General features: G+C 47.8%; 1 protein-coding gene across 1 annotated transcript; it reads left to right on the top strand.

Moving 5' to 3' along the window:
* Positions 1-20792: 20792 nt before the first annotated feature.
* On the top strand, positions 20793-22813 carry LOC122919783 (syncytin-A-like). Its single transcript, XM_044268966.1, has 2 exons — positions 20793-21337; positions 22289-22813. Exons 1-2 carry the CDS (start codon positions 21323-21325, stop codon positions 22811-22813), a joined length of 540 nt encoding a protein of 179 aa, XP_044124901.1. The 5' UTR covers positions 20793-21322.
* Positions 22814-23042: the final 229 nt, after the last annotated feature.

Below are 23042 nucleotides of genomic sequence, written 5' to 3'. Positions count from 1 at the left end.
GGAGTTCCCTGGCATGGCACTTCTTCAAACAATGTGCTGACGACAAGACCCGAGTGGTTTGCACGCTGTGCCATCAGAGCCTGAAGCGAGGCATTAACGTTCTGAACCTGAGCACAACCTGCATGACCAGGCACCTGCATGCAAAGCATGAACTGCAGTGGAGTAAACACCTTAAAACCAAGGAAGTCACTCAGGCTCCCCCTGCTACCTCTTCTGCTGCTGCCGCCTCGGCCTATTCTGCTGCTGCCGCCTCGGCCTCTTCCTCCGCCTCTGGAGGAACGTTGGCACCTGCCGCCCAGCAAACAGGGGATGTACCACCAACACCACCACCACCACCTCCGTCACCAAGCGTCTCAACCATGTCACACGCCAGCGTTCAGCTCTCCATCTCACAAACATTTGATAGAAAGCGTAAATTCCCACCTAGCCACCCTCGATCCCTGGCCCTGAATGCCAGCATTTCTAAACTACTGGCCTATGAAATGCTGTCATTTAGGCTGGTGGACACAGACAGCTTCAAACAGCTCATGTCGCTTGCTGTCCCACAGTATGTTGTTCCCAGCTGGCACTACTTCTCCAAGAGAGCCGTGCCTTCCCTGCACAACCAAGTATCCGATAAAATCAAGTGTGCACTGCGCAACGCCATCTGTGGCAAGGTCCACCTAACCACAGATACGTGGACCAGTAAGCACGGCCAGGGACGCTATATCTCCCTAACTGCACACTGGGTAAATGTAGTGGCAGCTGGGCCCCAGGCGGAGAGCTGTTTGGCGCACGTCCTTCCGCCGCCAAGGATCGCAGGGCAACATTCTTTGCCTCCTGTTGCCACCTCCTCCTTCTCGGCTTCCTCCTCCTCTTCTTCCACCTGCTCATCCAGTCAGCCACACACCTTCACCACCAACTTCAGCACAGCCCGGGGTAAACGTCAGCAGGCCATTCTGAAACTCATATGTTTGGGGGACAGGCCCCACACCGCACAGGAGTTGTGGCGGGGTATTGAACAACAGACCGACGAGTGGTTGCTGCCGGTGAGCCTCAAGCCCGGCCTGGTGGTGTGTGATAATGGGCGAAATCTCGTTGCAGCTCTGGGACTAGCCAATTTGACGCACATCCCTTGCTTGGCGCATGTGCTGAATTTGGTGGTGCAGAAGTTCATTCACAACTACCCCGACATGTCAGAGCTGCTGCATAAAGTGCGGGCCGTCTGTTCGCGCTTCCGGCGTTCACATCCTGCTGCTGCTCGCCTGTCTGCGCTACAGCGTAACTTCGGCCTTCCCGCTCACCGCCTCATATGCGACGTGCCCACCAGGTGGAACTCCACCTTGCACATGCTGGACAGACTGTGCGAGCAGCAGCAGGCCATAGTGGAGTTTCAGCTGCAGCACGCACGGGTCAGTCGCACTACAGAACAGCACCACTTCACCACCAATGACTGGGCCTCCATGCGAGACCTGTGTGCCCTGTTGCGCTGTTTCGAGTACTCCACCAACATGGCCAGTGGTGATGACACCGTTATCAGCGTTACAATACCACTTCTATGTCTCCTTGAGAAAACTCTTAGGGCGATGATTGAAGAGGAGGTGGCCCAGGAGGAGGAGGAGGAGGAGGAGGAAGAGGGGTCATTTTTAGCACTTTCAGGCCAGTCTCTTCGAAGTGACTCAGAGGGAGGTTTTTGGCAACAGCAGAGGCCAGGTACAAATGTGGCCAGCCAGGGCCCACTACTGGAGGACGAGGAGGACGAGGATGAGGAGGAGGTGGAGGAGGATGAGGATGAAGCATGGTCACAGCGGGGTGGCACCCAACGCAGCTCGGGTCCATCACTGGTGCGTGGCTGGGGGGAAAGGCAGGACAATGACGATACGCCTCCCACAGAGGACAGCTTGTCCTTACCCCTGGGCAGCCTGGCACACATGAGCGACTACATGCTGCAGTGCCTGCGCAACGACAGCAGAGTTGCCCACATTTTAACCTGTGCGGACTACTGGGTTGCCACCCTGCTGGATCCACGCTACAAAGACAATGTGCCCACCTTACTTCCTGCACTGGAGCGTGATAGGAAGATGCGCGAGTACAAGCGCACGTTGGTAGACGCGCTACTGAGAGCATTCCCAAATGTCACAGGGGAACAAGTGGAAGCCCAAGGCCAAGGCAGAGGAGGAGCAAGAGGTCGCCAAGGCAGCTGTGTCACGGCCAGCTCCTCTGAGGGCAGGGTTAGCATGGCAGAGATGTGGAAAACTTTTGTCAACACGCCACAGCTAACTGCACCACCACCTGATACGCAACGTGTTAGCAGGAGGCAACATTTCACTAACATGGTGGAACAGTACGTGTGCACACCCCTCCACGTACTGACTGATGGTTCGGCCCCATTCAACTTCTGGGTCTCTAAATTGTCCACGTGGCCAGAGCTAGCCTTTTATGCCTTGGAGGTGCTGGCCTGCCCGGCAGCCAGCGTTTTGTCTGAACGTGTATTCAGCACGGCAGGGGGCGTCATTACAGACAAACGCAGCCGCCTGTCTACAGCCAATGTGGACAAGCTGACGTTCATAAAAATGAACCAGGCATGGATCCCACAGGACCTGTCCGTCCCTTGTCCAGATTAGACATTAACTACCTCCCCATAACCATATATTATTGGACTCCAGGGCACTTCCTCATTCAATCCTATTTTTATTTTCATTTTACCATTATATTGCGAGGCTACCCAAAGTTGAATGAACCTCTCCTCTGCCTGTGTGCTAGGCCTAAATATATGCCAATGGACTGTTGCAGTGGTGGCTGACATGAAGCCTGATTCTCTGCTATGACATGCAGACTAATTCTCTGCTGACATAAAGCCAGATTGTCTGTTACGGGACCTCTCTGCTCTGCCTGTGTGCTAGGCCTAAATATATGCCAATGGACTGTTGCAGTGGTGGGTGACGTGAAGCCTCATTCTCTGCTATGACATGCAGACTGATTCTCTGCTGACATGAAGCCAGATCGTCTGTTACGGGACCTCTCTGCTCTGCCTGTGTGCTAGGCCTAAATATATGCCAATGGACTGTTGCAGTGGTGGGTGACGTGAAGCCTCATTCTCTGCTATGACATGCAGACTGATTCTCTGCTGACATGAAGCCAGATTGTCTGTTACGGGACCTCTCTGCTCTGCCTGTGTGCTAGGCCTAAATATATGCCAATGGACTGTTGCAGTGGTGGGTGACGTGAAGCCTCATTCTCTGCTATGACATGCAGACTGATTCTCTGCTGTCATGAAGCCAGATTGTCTGTTACGGGACCTCTCTGCTCTGCCTGTGTGCTAGGCCTAAATATATGCCAATGGACTGTTGCAGTGGTGGGTGACGTGAAGCCTCATTCTCTGCTATGACATGCAGACTGATTCTCTGCTGACATGAAGCCAGATTGTCTGTTACGGGACCTCTCTGCTCTGCCTGTGTGCTAGGCCTAAATATATGCCAATGGACTGTTGCAGTGGTGGGTGACGTGAAGCCTCATTCTCTGCTATGACATGCAGACTGATTCTCTGCTGTCATGAAGCCAGATTGTCTGTTACGGGACCTCTCTGCTCTGCCTGTGTGCTAGGCCTAAATATATGCCAATGGACTGTTGCAGTGGTGGGTGACGTGAAGCCTCATTCTCTGCTATGACATGCAGACTGATTCTCTGCTGACATGAAGCCAGATTGTCTGTTACGGGACCTCTCTGCTCTGCCTGTGTGCTAGGCCTAAATATATGCCAATGGACTGTTGCAGTGGTGGGTGACGTGAAGCCTCATTCTCTGCTATGACATGCAGACTGATTCTCTGCTGTCATGAAGCCAGATTGTCTGTTACGGGACCTCTCTGCTCTGCCTGTGTGCTAGGTCTAAATATATGCCAATGGACTGTTGCAGTGGTGGGTGACGTGAAGCCTCATTCTCTGCTATGACATGCAGACTGATTCTCTGCTGACATGAAGCCAGATTGTCTGTTACGGGACCTCTCTGCTCTGCCTGTGTGCTAGGCCTAAATATATGCCAATGGACTGTTGCAGTGGTGGGTGACGTGAAGCCTCATTCTCTGCTATGACATGCAGACTGATTCTCTGCTGTCATGAAGCCAGATTGTCTGTTACGGGACCTCTCTGCTCTGCCTGTGTGCTAGGCCTAAATATATGCCAATGGACTGTTGCAGTGGTGGGTGACGTGAAGCCTCATTCTCTGCTATGACATGCAGACTGATTCTCTGCTGTCATGAAGCCAGATTGTCTGTTACGGGACCTCTCTGCTCTGCCTGTGTGCTAGGCCTAAATATATGCCAATGGACTGTTGCAGTGGTGGGTGACGTGAAGCCTCATTCTCTGCTATGACATGCAGACTGATTCTCTGCTGACATGAAGCCAGATCGTCTGTTACGGGACCTCTCTCCTCTGCCTGGGTGCTGGGCCTAAATTTATGACAATGGACTGTTGCAGTGGTGGCTGACGTGAAGCCTGATTCTCTGCTATGACATGCAGACTGATTCTCTGCTGACATGAAGCCAGATCCTCTGTTACGGGACCTCTCTCCTCTGCCTGGGTGCTGGGCCTAAATTTATGAAAATGGACTCTTACAGTGGTGGGTGACGTGAAGCCTGATTCTCTGCTATGACATGAAGACTGATTCTCTGCTGACATGAAGCCAGATTGTCTGTTACGGGACCTCTCTCCTCTGCCTGGGTGCCGGGGCCTAAATATCTGAGAATGGACTGTTCCAGTGGTGGGTGACGGGAAGCCAGATTCTCTGCTATGGAACCTCTCTCCAATTGATTTTGGTTAATTTTTATTTATTTAATTTTTATTTTAATTAATTTCCCTATCCACATTTGTTTGCAGGGGATTTACCTACATGTTGCTGCCTTTTGCAGCCCTCTAGCCCTTTCCTGGGCTGTTTTACAGCCGTTTTAGTGCCGAAAAGTTCGGGTCCCCATTGACTTCAATGGGGTTCGGGTTCGGGACGAAGTTCGGATCGGGTTCGGATCCCGAACCCGAACATTTCCGGGATGTTCGGCCGAACTTCTCGAACCCGAACATCCAGGTGTTCGCTCAACTCTAGTTACAAGGACATATCCTAAGCACCTTGCAAAGTAAAGTGATGTAGATTCAGTGAAGTAATCCTATTAGGCTTTTGAGCCCTCACCACTCCATTTACATACAGAGTGACCAAAGGTAAAGGGGGGCTGTTTTGGTGACTGTTATGAGTCATGTTTAACTTATGTAAATCAAGCCTGTAAGTAAAATCTATGAACAGATTTCCTCTCTCCGGGTAATAATTAAATTAGCTCCTCGACAAGCGCCTTCAGGAACCTAATGCTCTGTGTCCAGTAGCACAGATGTTAGATGCAACCCATTCAGTGCTTCTGAAAATGGCTGGAGACATCTATAAGGTCAAAGGAAAATGTCTCAGGCTCTGTGTTTTTAGTTTTGAGAAACTTTAGAATTGAATTCTGGTTTCAATTACGAATGTTTCATATTAATGTTTGGTATGCCTAGATTGGTGAAAAATATGTTTGGAAAGATGCCGGTCATATCTTACTAGGGGGTTCCTGGGAAAATATGATATAGGTCATAAATATGTCTTGCAAGTGTATTTCCTTGGATATGATTAGCCATTTTTTTCACTTGACCAGGTGGAAGGTTAAGAGCCATCAAAGATGTCATATCAAACTTCTAAACTTCCAGCTCCCCTCCGTAGGTCTCATTATTTAATAAGAGGTCTGTTATTCTTCTATTTTATCCCTTTTCATTTCTCAAATTAACCTACAACCTTTTCCAAAAGGAAAAGTACGGCTTAGCTCTATTAACGATTTGCACAACATTTTGCGACAGTTGACCTTCTGGAAGCTAGAGAGTTATGTGGGGCAACATGTACTTGTGCACTAAAGTGTTAGCATCTTGTTGGCCATAACAATGAGTGTCGGTATCGTTTTATGTGGATATGTGGGCTGGTTTTAGGGTGTGCTTAAAGGGGTTCTCCGGGAATGATTCAAAATGGCCACCAGCAACCCATCTTAGAATTTGAGCAGGACTGAATGCCACCACTTGCAGAGCTGCCTAGTGTGGTGAGTGGGCGAGGCCTCACTACACATTGCACTACTCTACAATAGATGGTAATGATGAGATTCTGCCTATGATATGCCATCAAGCCTGAGCAGTCTGACAGGAACACAGCAAGTGCCACAGTGCAGTGAGGCCCCATTCCTCAACCCCTAGGCAGCTCTGCAAGTGGAGACAACTAGTCCTGCTCACATTCTAGGAGAGGTTGCTGGTAGCAATTTTGAATCATTCCCAGCAAACCCATTTAACTCATTCTTTGCCTTATGCCAAAAGTATATGTGAGAGTGAGTGTGAAGAGTGGATTAAGCCCTTCCAGTTGCATCTTAGTCATGTGTGCAGTGAGTGGTGTAGTTGACAGTGACAAGTTCTTTTTAAAGGGGTTCTTTGGTGCTTGCACTTTGTACTGCATATCAGTCCCATTTAGGTGAATAGAGGAAACTGCAGTATCAGGCATGGCCGCCTATATGGATGAGCCAATATAGCTGTGTTAATAGTGGAAATGATGCAGTGCTTACAGGAGACTTAAGCCCATTCATTGTGTTGATCAGTGACTAGAGTTGAGCGAACACCTGGATGTTCGGGTTCGAGAAGTTCGGCCGAACTTCCCGAAAATGTTCGGGTTCGGGATCCGAACCCGATCCGAACTTCGTCCCGAACCCGAACCCCATTGAAGTCAATGGGGACCCGAACTTTTCGGCACTAAAACGGCTGTAAAACAGCCCAGGAAAGGGCTAGAGGGCTGCAAAAGGCAGCAACATGTAGGTAAATCCCCTGCAAACAAATGTGGATAGGGAAATGAATTAAAATAAAAATTAAATAAATAAAAATTAACCAAAATCAATTGGAGAGAGGTCCCATAGCAGAGAATCTGGCTTCCCGTCACCCACCACTGGAACAGTCCATTCTCAGATATTTAGGCCCCGGCACTAAGGCAGAGGAGAGAGGTCCCGTAACAGACAATCTGGCTTCATGTCAGCAGAGAATCAGTCTTCATGTCATAGCAGAGAATCAGGCTTCACGTCACCCACCACTGCAACAGTCCATTTTCATAAATTTAGGCCCAGCACCCAGACAGAGGAGAGAGGTCCCGTAACAGACAATCTGGCTTCATGTCAGCAGAGAATCAGTCTTCATGTCATAGCAGAGAATCAGTCTTCATGTCATAGCAGAGAATCAGGCTTCACGTCACCCACCACTGTAAGAGTCCATTTTCATAAATTTAGGCCCAGCACCCAGGCAGAGGAGAGAGGTCCCGTAACAGACAATCTGGCTTCATGTCAGCAGAGAATCAGTCTTCATGCCATAGCAGAGAATCAGGCTTCACGTCACCCACCACTGTAAGAGTCCATTTTCATAAATTTAGGCCCAGCACCCAGGCAGAGGAGAGAGGTCCCGTAACAGACAATCTGGCTTCATGTCAGCTGAGAATCAGTCTTCATGTCATAGCAGAGAATCAGGCATCACGTCACCCACCACTGCAACAGTCCATTTTCATAAATTTAGGCCCAGCACCCAGGCAGAGGAGAGAGGTCCCGTAACAGACAATCTGGCTTCATGTCAGCAGAGAATTAGTCTGCATGTCATAGCAGAGAATCAGGCTTCACGTCAGCCACCAATGCAACAGTCCATTGTCAGATATTTAGGCCCAGCACCCAGGCAGAGGAGAGAGGTCCCGTAACAGACAATCTGGCTTCATGTCAGCAGAGAATTAGTCTGCATGTCATAGCAGAGAATGAGGCTTCACGTCAGCCACCACTGCAACAGTCCATTGGCATATATTTAGGCCCAGCACCCAGTCAGAGGAGAGAGGTCCCGTAACAGAGGATCTGGCTTCATGTCAGCAGAGAATCAGTCTGCATGTCATAGCAGAAAATCAGGCTTCACGTCAGCCACCACTGCAACAGTCCATTGTCAGATATTTAGGCCCAGCACCCAGGCAGAGGAGAGAGGTCCCGTAACAGAGAATCTGTCTTTATGTCAGCAGAGAATTAGTCTGCATGTCATAGCAGAGAATCAGGCTTCACGTCACCCAACATTGGAACAGTCCATTGGCATATATTTAGGCCCCGGCACCCAGACAGAGGAGAGGTTCATTCAACTTTGGGTAGCCTCGCAATATAATGGTAAAATGAAAATAAAAATAGGATTGAATGAGGAAGTGCCCTGGAGTCCAATAATATATGGTTAAGGGGAGGTAGTTAATGTCTAATCTGGACAAGGGACGGACAGGTCCTGTGGGATCCATGCCTGGTTCATTTTTATGAACGTCAGCTTGTCCACATTGGCTGTAGACAGGCGGCTGCGTTTGTCTGTAATGACGCCCCCTGCCGTGCTGAATACACGTTCAGACAAAACGCTGGCCGCCGGGCAGGCCAGCAACTCCAAGGCATAAAAGGCTAGCTCTGGCCACGTGGACAATTTAGAGACCCAGAAGTTGAATGGGGCCGAACCATCAGTCAGTACGTGGAGGGGTGTGCACACGTACTGTTCCACCATGTTAGTGAAATGTTGCCTCCTGCTAACACGTTGCGTATCAGGTGGTGGTGCAGTTAGCTGTGGCGTGTTGACAAAAGTTTTCCACATCTCTGCCATGCTAACCCTGCCCTCAGAGGAGCTGGCCGTGACACAGCTGCCTTGGCGACCTCTTGCTCCTCCTCTGCCTTGGCCTTGGGCTTCCACTTGTTCCCCTGTGACATTTGGGAATGCTCTCAGTAGCGCGTCTACCAACGTGCGCTTGTACTCGCGCATCTTCCTATCACGCTCCAGTGCAGGAAGTAAGGTGGGCACATTGTCTTTGTAGCGTGGATCCAGCAGGGTGGCAACCCAGTAGTCCGCACAGGTTAAAATGTGGGCAACTCTGCTGTCGTTGCGCAGGCACTGCAGCATGTAGTCGCTCATGTGTGCCAGGCTGCCCAGGGGTAAGGACAAGCTGTCCTCTGTGGGAGGCGTATCGTCATTGTCCTGCCTTTCCCCCCAGCCACGCACCAGTGATGGACCCGAGCTGCGTTGGGTGCCACCCCGCTGTGACCATGCTTCATCCTCATCCTCCTCCACCTCCTCCTCATCCTCGTCCTCCTCGTCCTCCAGTAGTGGGCCCTGGCTGGCCACATTTGTACCTGGCCTCTGCTGTTGCCAAAAACCTCCCTCTGAGTCACTTCGAAGAGACTGGCCTGAAAGTGCTAAAAATGACCCCTCTTCCTCCTCCTCCTCCTGGGCCACCTCCTCTTCCATCATCGCCCTAAGTGTTTTCTCAAGGAGACATAGAAGTGGTATTGTAACGCTGATAACGACGTCATCGCCACTGGCCATGTTGGTGGAGTACTCGAAACAGCGCAACAGGGCACACAGGTCTCGCATGGAGGCCCAGTCATTGGTGGTGAAGTGGTGCTGTTCTGTAGTGCGACTGACCCGTGCGTGCTGCAGCTGAAACTCCACTATGGCCTGCTGCTGCTCGCACAGTCTGTCCAGCATGTGCAAGGTGGAGTTCCACCTGGTGGGCACGTCGCATATGAGGCGGTGAGCGGGAAGGCCGAAGTTACGCTGTAGCGCAGACAGGCGAGCAGCAGCAGGATGTGAACGCCGGAAGCGCGAACAGACGGCCCGCACTTTATGCAGCAGCTCTGACATGTCGGGGTAGTTGTGAATGAACTTCTGCACCACCAAATTCAGCACATGCGCCAAGCAAGGGATGTGCGTCAAATTGGCTAGTCCCAGAGCTGCAACGAGATTTCGCCCATTATCACACACCACCAGGCCGGGCTTGAGGCTCACCGGCAGCAACCACTCGTCGGTCTGTTGTTCTATACCCCGCCACAACTCCTGTGCGGTGTGGGGCCTGTCCCCCAAACATATGAGTTTCAGAATGGCCTGCTGACGTTTACCCCGGGCTGTGCTGAAGTTGGTGGTGAAGGTGTGTGGCTGACTGGATGAGCAGGTGGAAGAAGAGGAGGAGGAAGCCGAGAAGGAGGAGGTGGCAACAGGAGGCAAAGAATGTTGCCCTGCGATCCTTGGCGGCGGAAGGACGTGCGCTAAACAGCTCTCCGCCTGGGGCCCAGCTGCCACTACATTTACCCAGTGTGCAGTTAGGGAGATATAGCGTCCCTGGCCGTGCTTACTGGTCCACGTATCTGTGGTTAGGTGGACCTTGCTACAGATGGCGTTGCTCAGTGCACACTTGATTTTATCGGATACTTGGTTGTGCAGGGAAGGCACGGCTCTCTTGGAGAAGTAGTGGCGGCTGGGAACAACATACTGTGGGACAGCAAGCGACATGAGCTGTTTGAAGCTGTCTGTGTCCACCAGCCTAAATGACAGCATTTCATAGGCCAGTAGTTTAGAAATGCTGGCATTCAGGGCCAGGGATCGAGGGTGGCTAGGTGGGAACTTACGCTTTCTCTCAAATGTTTGTGAGATGGAGAGCTGAACGCTGCCGTGTGACATGGTTGAGACGCTTGGTGACGGAGGTGGTGGTGGTGTTGGTGGTACATCCCCTGTTTGCTGGGCAGCAGGTGCCAACGTTCCTCCAGAGGCAGAGGAAGAGGCCGAGGCGGCAGCAGCAGAAGAGGTAGCAGGGGGAGCCTGAGTGACTTCCTTGGTTTTAAGGTGTTTACTCCACTGCAGTTCATGCTTTGCATGCAGGTGCCTGGTCATGCAGGTTGTGCTCAGGTTCAGAACGTTAATGCCTCGCTTCAGGCTCTGATGGCACAGCGTGCAAACCACTCGGGTCTTGTCGTCAGCACATTGTTTGAAGAAGTGCCATGCCAGGGAACTCCTTGAAGCTGCCTTTGGGGTGCTCGGTCCCAGATGGCGGCGGTCAGTAGCAGGCGGAGTCTCTTGGCGGCGGGTGTTCTGCTTTTGCCCACTGCTCCCTCTTTTGCTACGCTGTTGGCTCGGTCTCACCACTGCCTCTTCCTCCGAACTGTGAAAGTCAGTGGCACGACCTTCATTCCATGTGGGGTCTAGGACCTCATCGTCCCCTGCATCGTCTTCCACCCAGTCTTGATCCCTGACCTCCTGTTCAGTCTGCACACTGCAGAAAGACGCAGCAGTTGGCACCTGTGTTTCGTCATCATCAGAGACATGCTGAGGTGGTATTCCCATGTCCTCATCATCAGGAAACATAAGTGGTTGTGCGTCAGTGCATTCTATGTCTTTCACCGCTGGGGAAGGGCTAGGTGGATGCCCTTGGGGAACCCTGCCAGCGGAGTCTTCAAACAGCATAAGAGACTGCAGTATAACTTGAGGCTGAGACAGTTTCCCTGGTATGCATGGGGGTGATGTGACAGACTGATGGGGTTGGTTTTCAGGCACCATCTGTGCGCTTTCTGCAGAAGACTGGGTGGGAGATAATGTGAACGTGCTGGATCCACTGTCGGCCACCCAATTGACTAATGCCTGTACCTGCTCAGGCCTTACCATCCTTAGAACGGCATTGGGCCCCACCATATATCGCTGTAAATTCTGGCGGCTACTGGGACCTGAGGTAGTTGGTACACTAGGACGTGTGGATGTGGCAGAACGGCCACGTCCTCTCCCAGCACCAGAGGGTCCACTAACACCACCACGACCATGTCCACGTCCGCGTCCCTTACTAGATGTTTTCCTCATTGTTATGGTTCACCACAACAACAAAAATATTATTTGGCCCAATGTATTGTATTCAAATTCAGCGGGATATAAATTTGAGGCCTAGTATTTAGGCGCTGGGTGACCGGTATGGATTTACTGACAGAATTAGACTTGGAAATGCACAGTAGCGTGTGTGTGAAGTTATTCTGAATGACCCTATGTGCACCTTGAATATTATATACCCTTTTAGGGATAGATTTCAAATAGCTCTGATATAGCAGAAACCACTAAATTATGAAATTGCTAAATTCGGAATTGTATTTCAACCCAGAACAAAAAATGTGCTTTGACGGACACTAAATAACTTGCCCATCCACAACAGTACAGCGGTAACGACAGATGTAGCGGGATATAAATTTGAGGCCTAGTATTTAGGCGCTGGGTGACCGGTATGGATTTACTGACAGAATTAGACTTGGAAATGCACAGTAGCGTGTGTGTGAAGTTATTCTGAATGACCCTATGTGCACCTTGAATATTATATACCCTTTTAGGGATAGATTTCAAATAGCTCTGATATAGCAGAAACCACTAAATTATGAAATTGCTAAATTGGGAATTGTATTTCAACCCAGAACAAAAAATGTGCTTTGGCGGACACTAAATAACTTGCCCATCCACAACAGGACAGCGGTAACGACAGATTTAGCGGGATATAAATTTGAGGCCTAGTATTTAGGCGCTGGGTGACCGGTATGGATTTAGTGACAGAATTAGACTTGGAAATGCACAGTAGCGTGTGTGTGAAGTTATTCTGAATGACCCTATGTGCACCTTGAATATTATATACCCTTTTAGGGATAGATTTCAAATAGCTCTGATATAGCAGAAACCACTAAATTACGAAATTGCTAAATTGGGAATTGTATTTCAACCCAGAACAAAAAATGTGCTTTGACGGACACTAAATAACTTGCCCAGCCACAACAGTACAGCGGTAACGACAGATTTAGTGGGATATAAATTTGAGGCCTAGTATTTAGGCGCTGGGTGACCGGTATGGATTTACTAACAGAATTAGACTTGGAAATGCACAGTAGCGTGTGTGTGAAGTTATTCTGAATGACCCTATGTGCACCTTGAATATTATATACCCTTTTAGGGATAGATTTCAAATAGCTCTGATATAGCAGAAACCACTAAATTATGAAATTGCTAAATTGGGAATTGTATTTCAACCCTGAACAAAAAATGTGCTTTGACGGACACTAAATAACTTGCCCAGCCACAACAGTACAGCGGTAACGACAGATTTAGCGGGATATAAATTTGAGGCCTAGTATTTAGGCGCTGGGTGACCGGTATGGATTTAGTGACAGAATTAGACTGGGATATGGCCAAAAAATAACCACACTATTGCTGGTTAAATGCACTTGATGTGACAGCTTGACCAACCACACTAATGAGGGTTAAATGCACTTGGTGACGGGCGCAGCTTGCCCCTGATGTAGTATATGGCCAAAAATGAACAGACTATTGCTGGTTAAATGCACTTGGTGTGACAGCTTCACCCTGATGTAGGCTTTAGCCAAAAAACAACCACACCATTGAGGGTTAAATGCACTTGGTGACAGGCGCAGCTTGCCCCTGATGTAGTATATGACCAAAAAATGAACAGACTATTGCTGGTTAAATGCACTTGGTGTGACAGCTTGACCAACCACACTACTGAGGGTTAAATGCACTTGGTGACGGGCGCAGCTTGCCCCTGATGTAGTATATGGCCAAAAAATGAACAGACTATTGCTGGTTAAATGCACTTGGTGTGACAGCTTGACCAACCACACTACTGAGGGTTAAATGCACTTGGTGACGGGCGCAGCTTGCCCCTGATGTAGTATATGGCCAAAAAATGAACAGACTATTGCTGGTTAAATGCACTTGGTGACGGGCGCAGCTTGCCCCTGATTTAGTATATGGCCAAAAAATTAACAGACTATTGCTGGTTAAATGCACTTGGTGTGACAGCTTCACCCTGATGTAGGCTTTAGCCAAAAAACAACCACACCATTGAGGGTTAAATGCACTTGGTGACAGGCGCAGCTTGCCCCTGATGTAGTATATGGCGAAAAAATGAACAGACTATTGCTGGTTAAATGCACTTGGTGACGGGCGCAGCTTGCCCCTGATTTAGTATATGGCCAAAAAATAAACAGACTATTGCTGGTTAAATGCACTTGGTGTGACAGCTTCACCCTGATGTAGGCTTTAGGCAAAAAACAACCACACCATTGAGGGTTAAATGCACTTGGTGACAGGCGCAGCTTGCCCCTGATGTAGTATATGGCCAAAAAATAAACGGACTATTGCTGGTTAAATGCACTTGGTGACGGGCGCAGCTTGCCCCTGATTTAGTATATGGCCAAAAAATAAACAGACTATTGCTGGTTAAATGCACTTGGTGTGACAGCTTCACCCTGATGTAGGCTTTAGCCAAAAAACAACCACACCATTGAGGGTTAAATGCACTTGGTGACAGGCGCAGCTTGCCCCTGATGTAGTATATGGCCAAAAAATAAACAGACTATTGCTGGTTAAATGCACTTGGTGTGACAGCTTCACCCTGATGTAGGCTTTAGCCAAAAAACAACCACACCATTGAGGGTTAAATGCACTTGGTCGCAGCTTGGATGCACTTGGTCGCAGCACCGCACAAGACACAAAATGGCCGCCGATCACCCCAGAAAAAAGTGACTGACAAACGGTCTGGGCAGCCTAAAAACAGTGAGCAATTGAATTTCAGCAGCTCAATGATGCACAGCTGCAGATCGATCGATTAATCAAGTCCTTTGGAGGAGTTAATCTGCCTAATCTCGCCCTACTGTCGCAGCCGCAACCTCTCCCTACGCTAATCAGAGCAGAGTGACGGGCGGCGCTATGTGACTCCAGCTTAAATAGAGGCTGGGTCACATGGTGCTCTGGCCAATCACAGCCATGCCAATAGTAGGCATGGCTGTGACGGCCTCTTGGGGCAAGTAGTATGACGCTTGTTGATTGGCTGCTTTGCAGCCTTTCAAAAAGCGCCAAGAAAGCGTCACAAAAGCGCCAAGAAAGCGACGAACACCGAACCCGAACCCGGACTTTTACGAAAATGTCCGGGTTCGGGTCCGTGTCACGGACACCCCAAAATTCGGTACGAACCCAAACTATACAGTTCGAGTTCGCTCATCCCTATCAGTGACCCTACATTTAGAGCCCTTTAGAAAATCAGCTATTTGCTAGTGTGAGAGACAAAATTAAGATTTCTCCTGTAGTACACATTTGTCTCCACTAGATGGCAAAAACTCAATTAGGAGCCTCATGTACATTTTCTTTGTCCTAAGTTCATTAGTGAAAGAAAGGAGGAGTTAAGTTGCTATCTTTCGAATGTGCCAATCAACTCAGGAATGGAGTTAGTAAACCAACCCTTTTTGTCACAGAGCCAATGAACTTTCATCTAGGACTACCCTTTTTGTCTACCTCATGTTGCCTATATAAGTGTATGTAACTGTAATAAAGACAGATATCTTTCCATGATACCAGCCTGCATTGGTCTCAGAGAGAAAGCTGTATGAGCTCATACTTATAATTCTAATTGATTTGGAGCCACACAAAAGAAGAAGTTGTGTCGTAGATTTTGCGACAACAATTTGGCGCCCAACGTGGGGCAGACAGCTTGCGTAACTTCCGATTCAAACGCCAGGAGAGGACTTGCGTAAAACCATCAGACGAGGCATAAACTGCAGTAAAGGTAAGAAGCTTTTATTCTTACAACCTCCTCTGTGTCTTTTGCCCAGGTGTTTTCTCAAGAGTTGAATTGGTGTTATCGCGATATAAGGGTTCAAATTATAGCTGATCTGTCCGTTAGAAAGAACCTGTTGAAATATTCCTTCTTTGTGTGGTGGAACATGCTGAAACTAAACGGAAGTTGTTAGACAGCTGAGTCGGATATCCTGTGACGTAGAATTGGATCCCAGCCAAGTTCTGACGAGAGCGTTTGGAGATTCATGAGTAGTGACTAGGGGTCCTCATGAGTGTGCAGGATTAACACTGATTGCATAGTAATAAGCAATTGGAGGTTATTAAGTTGGTGCCCTGTACAAGAGAGATTGTGGGTTCAATACTATTATATCATTTGAGCTTTGTGCAACTGCGTTTGAGTTAGTGGGTTCGGTGGCGATTACTTATAGTAATCGGATACCGTTTGAGCTTTGTGCAACTACGCTTAAGTTTGCGGGTTTGATAAGTAGATATTGTTAAGTTGGTGCCCTACAATAATGGGAAATTCTAATGTTGCAGGACAGAGTGAAAAAATGTTAACAGCAGCTCAGTTGATGAGAGAAAGAGAAGGAAAAGTTTCAGTAACCAAGTTAAAATCATTCATGCAGGCAATTGGTATGCATGAAACTGGAAGATTAAATGAAAGTTTATGGAAAAATATATTGCAAGAAAAGAAAGGTTGGCTGAGAGATAATAATAGGCTGGTGCAAGCAGAGTTATGGTGGAAGTTGTCTGCAGATGTGACTGATGGAAAGTTGAAAGAAATTGAGAAGAATGGTCAATATTGGTATAGTAAGATGGAGGATTTGGATGTGATAAGGAACAAAGAACAGGACAGTTTGCCATGCGGCATCCCTTCCCCCACCACATCTGTTGTAAGTAATCCTGGGTTTTGTGGTCCAACAAACAATCCATGTGTCAGTCCCTCCTCTACACCATGTGCTGGAATGTGCTCATCAGGACCACCCACTGTGCTTTCTGCTTCCTCTATCCCTTCTCCATCCCCCAAAACTGTTTCCTTTGAACAACAACCCCCTCCTTATGGGGGGTGGGAGTGTGTGTGCAAACACAAGAATGCTGAGAGGAATAACATGTGTGCTGTTTGTGGATCTCAAAGACAGGACACAATTCCTATCATAGGTCCCAGCACTGGATTATATCCAGTGATGTCTTCCAATAACCCTTCCCAACTGTATGTCCCAACAGTTAAAAATGTACCTGCAGTAATTGCCCCTATGATGCCTACTAGAAATATTCCAGACCAGTCTACCCAATCTAGGATTGCACCCACTTTAAGTCCATTTTCAGACTTGAGTGGATTTCTATCACAGGAAAGTATGGGATATCCAACATCAATGTTGGATATGCAAAATCTCATGCACCCAGTTTCCCCTATTATACCATCTCCGCCAAATCCACCCCGACCAAATATATCCTATCGTACGCCCAGGTACCTAACCCCTGGAGCTGCTCCTCTCAGAGGTCCAAATGACATCCCTGATGAACCTGTGTATCGCCCTTGGTCCCCTAGTGAGATGCTGGCCATGATGAGTAGAATCCCCAATCCAGAGGACTTACCCATGCCGTTCTGTAGAGAGTTAGCGAAGATAAGGAAAGCGTTCTCATGTTGCTGGAGAGATCTAGAAGATTTAGTCCAGTGTAAAGCTGGTGACTCCTTCTCTCAGATTATAGCCTCTGCAGTGGGATCTTATGAGGGAGATGATACTACTTTGTTGTCCGGTGAGCGATACATAGTAAGACTCACGGAATGGGGGAGAAAAAGATTAGGTGATCAGTCTGTTACGTTGTCGGATATGCATCAGGATAAAATGGAAAGTGTGGAGAAATTTTACACTAGACTCCAGCAGAGATGGGTGGATTTGGGCTTTGAGTATACTTCAGACATGCATGAGAGGATTTTGAGTGCTGCTTTTGTGGATGGTGTTAGGGAAAGCATTCGCAAAGGTCTGGTATCAGCTAGGCCTGAATGGAGAACTATACAGCCCTCCATTTTGTTACAAGTAGCAAAGGGGGTAGAAGCTGAATTGAACAAAAGACCTAAGGCGGGTGTGGCCGCATACCAGCACTTTCCCCAAAAAGGGGGAAGGAAACCATATTATAATTCCATAAGATGTTTTAACTGCGGCGGGGTGGGGCACTTTGCACGTCGTTGCCGATCTCCACGCCCATGGGAGGAGGAAGAGGAGGAGAATGCTCAGCAGCATCCCCAAGTGCGACGCCCATAGGAAGTTGGCAATCCAGAGTCAAATGCTGTGCCCCTATTAAAAATTCAAACCTTAGGGCCTGCCCCAGTTGTCTCCTTGGCAATTAATGGGGGGGAGCCCATCCCCTTTTTGATTGACACTGGAGCAGCCAAAACTGTTATTCGCAGCAAACATGTAAAAAGATCCCTCATGTCTAAAGATAGTATTCCATGTGTAGGAGTAGACGGGAATGAGATTCCTACTCCTCTCACAAAGCCAATACAAATTGCATTTGCCCCAAACCAACAAATGCTAAGTCGCCTCTTAGTCAGTGACACCGCCCCTGTTAATTTGCTAGGAGCAGATTTGTTGCAGAGAATATATGCGCAGATAACATATCTTCCTGATTGTACTGTGAAGTTGCAAGGCAAACTAGGAGAAGAGGATATATGTCTCTTAGCAGCCTGTGATTATAATCCATTTCACATGTACGTGTCTACACTCTCTGAAGAGGGCATGTCCCTTCTGCTGCAACAATTACCTGCACATCTGTGGGCCTGCGGACCTACAGATGTTGGCCATTTATCTGTCCCTCCAATGATGATAGAACGTAAACCTGATGCTCCTTTACCTCGGAAGGCACAATATCCCCTTAGTATACAACAAACGGATGCCATCACCAAAATAGTACATGATTTTGTCAGTAATGGGGTACTAATTGAAACCACCTCTCCATGTAACACTCCCTTGTACCCCATTAAGAAAAGGGGGGAAAAAGGTCAGCCGGTGCAGTATAGAATGGTACATGATCTTAGGGCTGTTAATGAGGCTACAGTTTTTAATACCCCTGTGGTACCAAACCCACATACGTTGTTGGCACAGATTCCCCACAGTGCTACCCATTTCACTGTGGTGGATCTTGCAAATGCATTTTTCTCAGTTCCGTTACATCCAGATTGCAGATATCTTTTTGCTTTCACACATGACAGGAAGCAATACACCTGGACGGTCTTACCACAAGGTGCCCATAATTCCCCCAGTATGTACAGTACTGCCTTAGCCCAGGTTTTAGCAGATTGGCCCATTCCATCTGAAGTTGTCTTACTTCAATATATAGATGACTTACTTCTTTGCTGCCCGGGAGAGGAGGTGTGTAAACAAACCTCGGTGTCTCTTCTCACCTTCCTGGCTGCAAATGGCTGTAAAGCTTCCCGCAAGAAGCTTCAATTCTGTTGTACCACTGTCACCTTTCTAGGGCACTGTATATCTGCTGGGATTAGACATCTCACCCCAGACCGTATAACTGCAGTTGAACAAATTCCTTTGCCTACTACTGTGGGGGCTCTGAGAATTTATTTGGGTCTAGTCTCATACTGTAGGCCTTGGATCAGAAATGCCTCTGCTCTTTTGCAACCCTTGTATGATTGTCTCACCTCTCTTCCTTTTTCATTGACAGATAAGGCCGTGGAGAACTTTCATACATTAAAATTAGTCATCAGTTCGACACCAGCATTGGGTCTACCGGACTACAATAAGGATTTCAGACTTTATTGCACTGAATGTCTTGGCCATGCTTCAGCTGTTCTCACACAAGCTAGGGCTGGCCAACAGCGTCCAGTGGCGTATTACTCTGCCAGACTTGATCCAGTGGCTAGAGGAGCGCCATCTTGTGTCCGTGCGGTAGTGGCTGTACAACTCATGCTTGACAAGAGCTCTGAGATTGTGCTCAATTATCCAATCACTGTTTTTGTCCCTCATGACATCTCGGCCATTCTCACACAAGTACAGCCTAAACACCTGTCCACTGCCAGACACCTTAGACTAGAATGTGCACTACTTATGCCACCAAATGTCACCAACAAAAGGTGCACAACTTTGAATCCAGCTACTCTGCTGCCTCTGGAGGGGGGAGGGAGTAGTGGTATGAGTCATCTAGCCGAATATCTTCCTGACCTGGAAGATAAACACGACTGTCTCCAATTAATGTCCCAAGAGACAGCAGGGTTTGATCACGTGGTAGATACTCCCTTAGGAAACCCAGATTTAGAGCTCTTTGTGGATGGATCGCGGTATGGTGTCCAGGGGAAGTTTTATACTGGGTATGCAGTTGTCACTCAGCACGATACGATCAAAGCGGAATCACTGCCCTCTCACATGTCTGCACAGGAAGCTGAACTTAAGGCTTTGGAAGAGGCCTGCAGGTATGCGGAGGGAAAAACTGCAAACATCTATACAGATTCCAGGTATGCTTTTGGGATCACCCATGATTATGGTCCAATTTGGAAGGCTAGAGACTTCCTTACAGCAAATGGCAAGCCAATTAAAAATGGCAAAGGGGTGAAAGCCCTAATGGATGCTCTGCTGTTGCCAGCGAGGGTGGCCATTATGAAAATTAAAGGCCATTCGTCAGGAAAAACTCTTGAAGCTCGAGGAAATCATCGAGCTGATCTGGCAGCAAAAGCTGCTGCACAGAAACCCAGAGATGATCCTGTAGGGATAGCAGCAGTACAAGAGCAAATTTCCCTGCCTGTCAACTATGAAACATTTAAAACCTTACAGTCTCAAGCAACCAAAGAGGAAAAGGCAGTATGGATAGAGAAAGGAGTTGTGGTGACCCCAAAAGGAACATGGCAACTTAGAGGAAAGCTGTGTTTGCCCCGTGCTTTATTCCCAGTCACAGCCCAGGCCACTCATGGGAATACTCACCTGTCCAAAACTGCCATGACTGCTCTTGTTAATAGTCACTGGTATGCCCCAGGATTCAGTGTAACTGCAGCCAAATTCACTCAGGCTTGTATGATTTGTGCACATCACAACATAGGAAGGACGGTAAAAACACCTTTGAGGCACACTCCCAGGCCCGATTTCCCCTTCCAAAGACTGCAAATAGATTACATCCAACTACCCAAAGTGGGGACCCTAGAATACATCTTGGTATGTGTAGATCTGTTTTCAGGGTGGCCAGAGGCCTACCCTGTGGCCAAAGCCACTGCACAAAACACAGCCAAGAAACTTCTGAATGAGATAGTTTGCCGGTATGGGGTCCCAGAGACAATTGAGAGTGACCGAGGTTCTCACTTTACAGGGGAGGTCATGCGTAATATTATGGGAGCCCTGGGTATTGAACAAGCCTTCCATACTGCGTATCACCCACAAAGCAGCGGTAGAGTAGAGCGACTCAACGGCACAATTAAATCAAAAATACAGAAGGCCATGGCTGAACTGAAAAAGCCATGGACAGAGTGTCTACCCTTGGCACTTTTCTCCATCCGGTATACACCTAACCGGAAGACAGGCCTGAGTCCATATGAAGTACTCTTTGGGAATGCCCCTAGACTAGGACTCTATTTTCCACAGCAACTCCAGATGCAGCATAATAGTCTTTCAAAGTACGTTATCTGTCTTACAAACAGACTGTCTAATGTGTATTCCCAAGTTTTTGCTTCTCTTCCAGATCCAGACAGCATAGAGGCAACTCATTCTCTACAACCAGGAGATTGGGTAGTGGTGAAACGACACGTGCGGAAAGTTCTAGAACCACGATTTGAGGGTCCACATCAAGTACTGTTAACCACCGCCACTGCTGTCAAGTTGGAAGGAAAGCCTAATTGGGTCCACGCATCACACTGCAAAAAAGTACCAGAACCTCAAGTGCTGGAATGACTGCAAGGGCCGTAATATCTTTTCATTTTTTTTTTTTACTATTCGTTTTATATTGTACAGGGGAACATGCACAGTCAGATCAAGTCCCAAATTCCATATTTAGAACAATATTAACACAAGGGAATCAGAATACAATTACATCTCCTACAGATTCACCCATGATTGACAAAATGGCCTTAGAGACAGGGTTTTCAGACACAAATGTATGGCTAGAATGGATCCGCTATACGGTTCTTTCCCAGAAGCGATCCAATTGCATAGCATGTGCTGCAGCTCGACCTCATTTGGGTACGGTACCTTTCCCTTTGAGTGAGGTTGCCGATCCTGAGGGTTTCAAGTGTATCCTTAAGATGTACACTGAAACCATTCCCAGTAATGACACCTCCCGCTGCAGGACATTAGAATTACTCTATCCTATTGTTCATGATAAAGATCATATGGGTTTCGGTATAACGCCATACCCTGGAAATTATACCTGTTTCAATCGTAACCATACAGGCAAAGACATTGGTGTTTTCCCTCTAGGATATTGTTCCTATAACATCTATCTAAATGAGACAAGTAGTGACTCTGATGCTTACCCTGACAAATGGTTTGTCCACCAAGGTTATCAACATTCGGATATCTGGTGGTTGTGTGGAGACATGAAGCTCCGACCCAGGATACGAATGGAATGGATTGGCCAATGTACCTCGATTAAGGTGCTGATGCCATTTGTTCTATTTTCGACTCTTGAGTGGGAGCAAGTCAGTACGCAAGCCAATGTCCGGTCAAGGCTAAGGAGGTCACTCCCTACATCTTTTGATTCTCATGTATACATAGATGCTATAGGAGTCCCTAGAGGAGTTCCTGATGAATTCAAGGCTAGAAACCAGATAGCTGCTGGTTTCAAATCAATACTTCCCACAATTGGCGTAAATAAAAATGTAGGATGGATTAACTATTTGTATTATAATCAACAGAGATTCGTGAATTATACCCGAGATGCAGTAAAAGGAATATCGGAACAACTGAGCTCTTCATCGGTGATGGCGTTACAGAATCGACTGGCCCTCGACATGATCCTAGCGGAAAAAGGAGGCGTCTGCAAGATGATCGGAAGTTCCTGCTGCACCTTCATTCCGAACAACACTGCCCCTGACGGAAGCATCACAAAGGCTTTGAATGGACTGACTTCGTTATCAAATGAACTAGAGGAAAACTCTGGAATCAACAACCCCATTAATTCATGGCTAGAACAGTGGTTTGGGAACTGGTCTAATGTGTTAGCCAATATGTTAATGACACTGGTGGTAGTACTTGTAGTATTGGCATTAATAGGGTGTTGCGTGATTCCTTGTTTTAGGAAAATTGTTTTTAAAATGTTCAACTCAACCACACCTGCAACAACCATGTACATGCATTGTGAAACTGACAAACCTAAAGATTATTTGGAGAACCTCTTTGAGGAACGCGATTCCATCCTAAAACAAATGAAATCTTGTTGATAGTTGCGGAATAAATAGAACCAGATGAAGGCAAACCCGAAAGGGAGTTGGGGGGATCTGGTGAAGCAATAAGGAAAGTCCAGCTCTTCGCCGTTTAGGGCGCTGGGAGAGTACCTCACATTGCTTATTCATCTTGTATCTATTTACCGCAAAAAGGAGGGATTTGTGAGAGACAAAATTAAGATTTCTCCTGTAGTACACATTTGTCTCCACTAGATGGCAAAAACTC

Source organism: Bufo gargarizans, chromosome 9 (genome assembly GCF_014858855.1).
Source record: "Bufo gargarizans isolate SCDJY-AF-19 chromosome 9, ASM1485885v1, whole genome shotgun sequence".
In the NCBI taxonomy this organism is placed as follows: Eukaryota; Metazoa; Chordata; class Amphibia; order Anura; family Bufonidae; genus Bufo; species Bufo gargarizans.
Note: the sequence above shows the minus strand (reverse complement) of the source record. Positions and strands in the feature narration are given on the sequence as shown.